We start from the raw sequence: 2257 nt of genomic DNA, 5'->3' as shown, positions 1-2257 counted from the left end.
CGTGCATGCATGCATCGATGCATGCATCTATAAGTACGCATGCATGCATCGATGCATGCATGCATGCATCGATGCATGCATCTATAAGTACGCATGCATGCATCGATGCATGCATCTATACGTACGCATGCATGCATGCATGCATGTGTACGTACACCCGAAAAGGGCTGCAGCGTTTAACTCAAATTTTTGCTTATGCAGTTTGAATAGAAACAACTCTTCTCGTTACAGCTAGCTAGCTAGCTAGCTAGGTAGCTAGCTAGCTAGTTGTCTATGTAGCTGTTTAGGGGCCTCTTTTATTTAGCCGGGTAGCTACCTAGCTAGCTAGCTAGCTAGCTAGCTGGCTAGCTAGCTAGCAGGGTCTCTGAGTAGCATCTGCTGCTGCTGCAGCTGCAGCAGCAAAGACAGCAGCAGCAGCAGCAGAAACAGATAGCGCAGCAGCAGCAGAAGCAGTAGTGTTCTTATCTTTAAGGGTTTGGGTTGGCCTGGGGTAACAAAGCGCTAGGGTTTAGGGTTTAGGGTTTAGGGTTTAGGGTTTTGGGGTGTATAGGCACCTTGTCTAGACCTGAGGTGTACGTACACCTGAAACGCACAGTATGGGGTGAATAGAATCTCTTATGCTTTCAACAGAGGGCTTCGCTGGCTAGGGTTTAGGGTTTAGGGTTTAGGGTTTAGGGTCGGCAGCAGCAGCAGCAGCAGCAGCAGCAGCTGCTGCTGCTGCTGCTGCTGCTGCAACTGAAATTTATGGGTTTGGGTTTATTGTGTTTGTCTGAATTGTTTTATAGCAGCAGAAAACTTTGTCTCTTATAAAAACCCTAAACCCTAAACCCTAAACCCTAAACCCTAAACCCTCGAGAGGGGGAGAGAGGGTCCTTCGGGTCGGCGGCGGTGTTTGTGTGTGTTTGTTGCTGTTTGTGGTTTTTAGTTTTTTATTGTTATATAAAAAAGATAAAAGTAAATATAAATAAAAAAAAATACAAATAAAATACACTAACCACAAACCCTAAACCCTAAACCCTAAACCCTAAACCCTAGCGCTGCTGCTGTTGTCCCTCTCTGCTCGCCGAGCGGGCCTCTGGCTGCAGCAGCAGCAGCAGCAGCAGCAGCAGCAGCAGCAGCAGCAGCTGGTGTTTGTCTATTGTTTATGATTCTTATCATTCACATAAAAAACACGAAATCTAGGGTTTAGGGTTTAGGGTTTAGGGTTTAGGGTTTAGGGTTTTCAAGGGGCAAAGTGGTCTCCCATAGAGTCCCTCTCTAGCCGCCGCCGCCGACGAGGGTTTAGGGTTTAGGGTTTAGGGTTTAGGGTTTTGCCTGGACCCATAGACTTTAGGGTTTAGGGTTTAGGGTTTAGGGTTTAGGGTTTAGGGTTTAAGATGTAAAAAAACAAAAACACAAAACTTATAATGATGTCTTCTCTCTCTGCTGCTGCGGCCGACACCGCAGCGAGCGAGACCACTGGTGCGCAGCAGCAGCAGCAGCAGCAGCAGCTGCTGCTGCTGCTGCAGCAGCAGCAGCAGCAACAACAACAACAAAATACATTGCAGCAAGCACACCAACTGCAGCACCACCAACAAAACCTAGACAAGCAGCAGCAGCAGCAGCAGCAGCAGCAGAAGGATGACCCAGCGTCGGCTGCAGATGCAGTCCCTCAGCAGCAGCAGCAGCAGCAGCAGCAACAGCAGCAGCAGCAGCAGCAGCAGCAGCAGCGAAGGAGATCCACACTGCTGCGCCGCATCTCAGGTGTACGCGCAGCTGCAGCATTTGCTGCTCTCTGCTTCTTCTGCTGCAGCAGCAACCCCACCGCCGCCTCACCAGCAGCAGCAGCAGCAGCAGCAGCAGCAGCAGCAGCAACAGAAACAGCAGCAGCAGCAGCAGCAGCAGCAGAAGGAGAAGATACCCCTCACTATCTCCGCTCGATTCAGCCCCATGAATTTGAGTTGCTGCTGCAGCAGCAGCAGCAACAAAACAAAAAAAATAAAAAAATAAAAATAAAAAATAAATTAAATAAAGACACGAAACCCTTTGTCTTTCTGCAGCATGCAAACGAAGAAAAAGAAAACCCCCAAAACGGTAAACCCTAAACCCTAAACCCTAAACCCTAAACCCTAAACCCTAATTTGAATGCTGTAGAGCGCGAGTATTAAGAAACGAGTCTTGATGAGGAGCATAACAAAACTAGGGTTTAGGGTTTAGGGTTTAGGGTTTAGGGTTTAGGGTTTAGGGTATGAGATCCCGTCCTTAACCGTGGGATATG

General features: G+C 48.3%; 1 protein-coding gene across 1 annotated transcript in view; it reads left to right on the top strand.

The window, feature by feature from the left end:
- Positions 1–1406: 1406 nt before the first annotated feature.
- Positions 1407–2257, top strand: part of EMH_0029490 (GK24079, related) — a gene marked incomplete at both ends in the record, with an annotated part of 1593 nt that continues 742 nt past the window's right edge. Inside the window, one exon of the mRNA XM_013494307.1 lies at positions 1407–1745. Within this exon, the coding sequence (XP_013349761.1) occupies positions 1407–1745 (339 nt within the window). The remainder of the gene's footprint in view (positions 1746–2257) is intronic.

The sequence above is a fragment of the Eimeria mitis genome, genomic scaffold (assembly GCF_000499745.2).
Source record: "Eimeria mitis Houghton genomic scaffold, Emh_scaff1102, whole genome shotgun sequence".
Classification (NCBI taxonomy): Eukaryota; Apicomplexa; class Conoidasida; order Eucoccidiorida; family Eimeriidae; genus Eimeria; species Eimeria mitis.
This window is presented reverse-complemented; position numbering and strand designations above follow the sequence as displayed.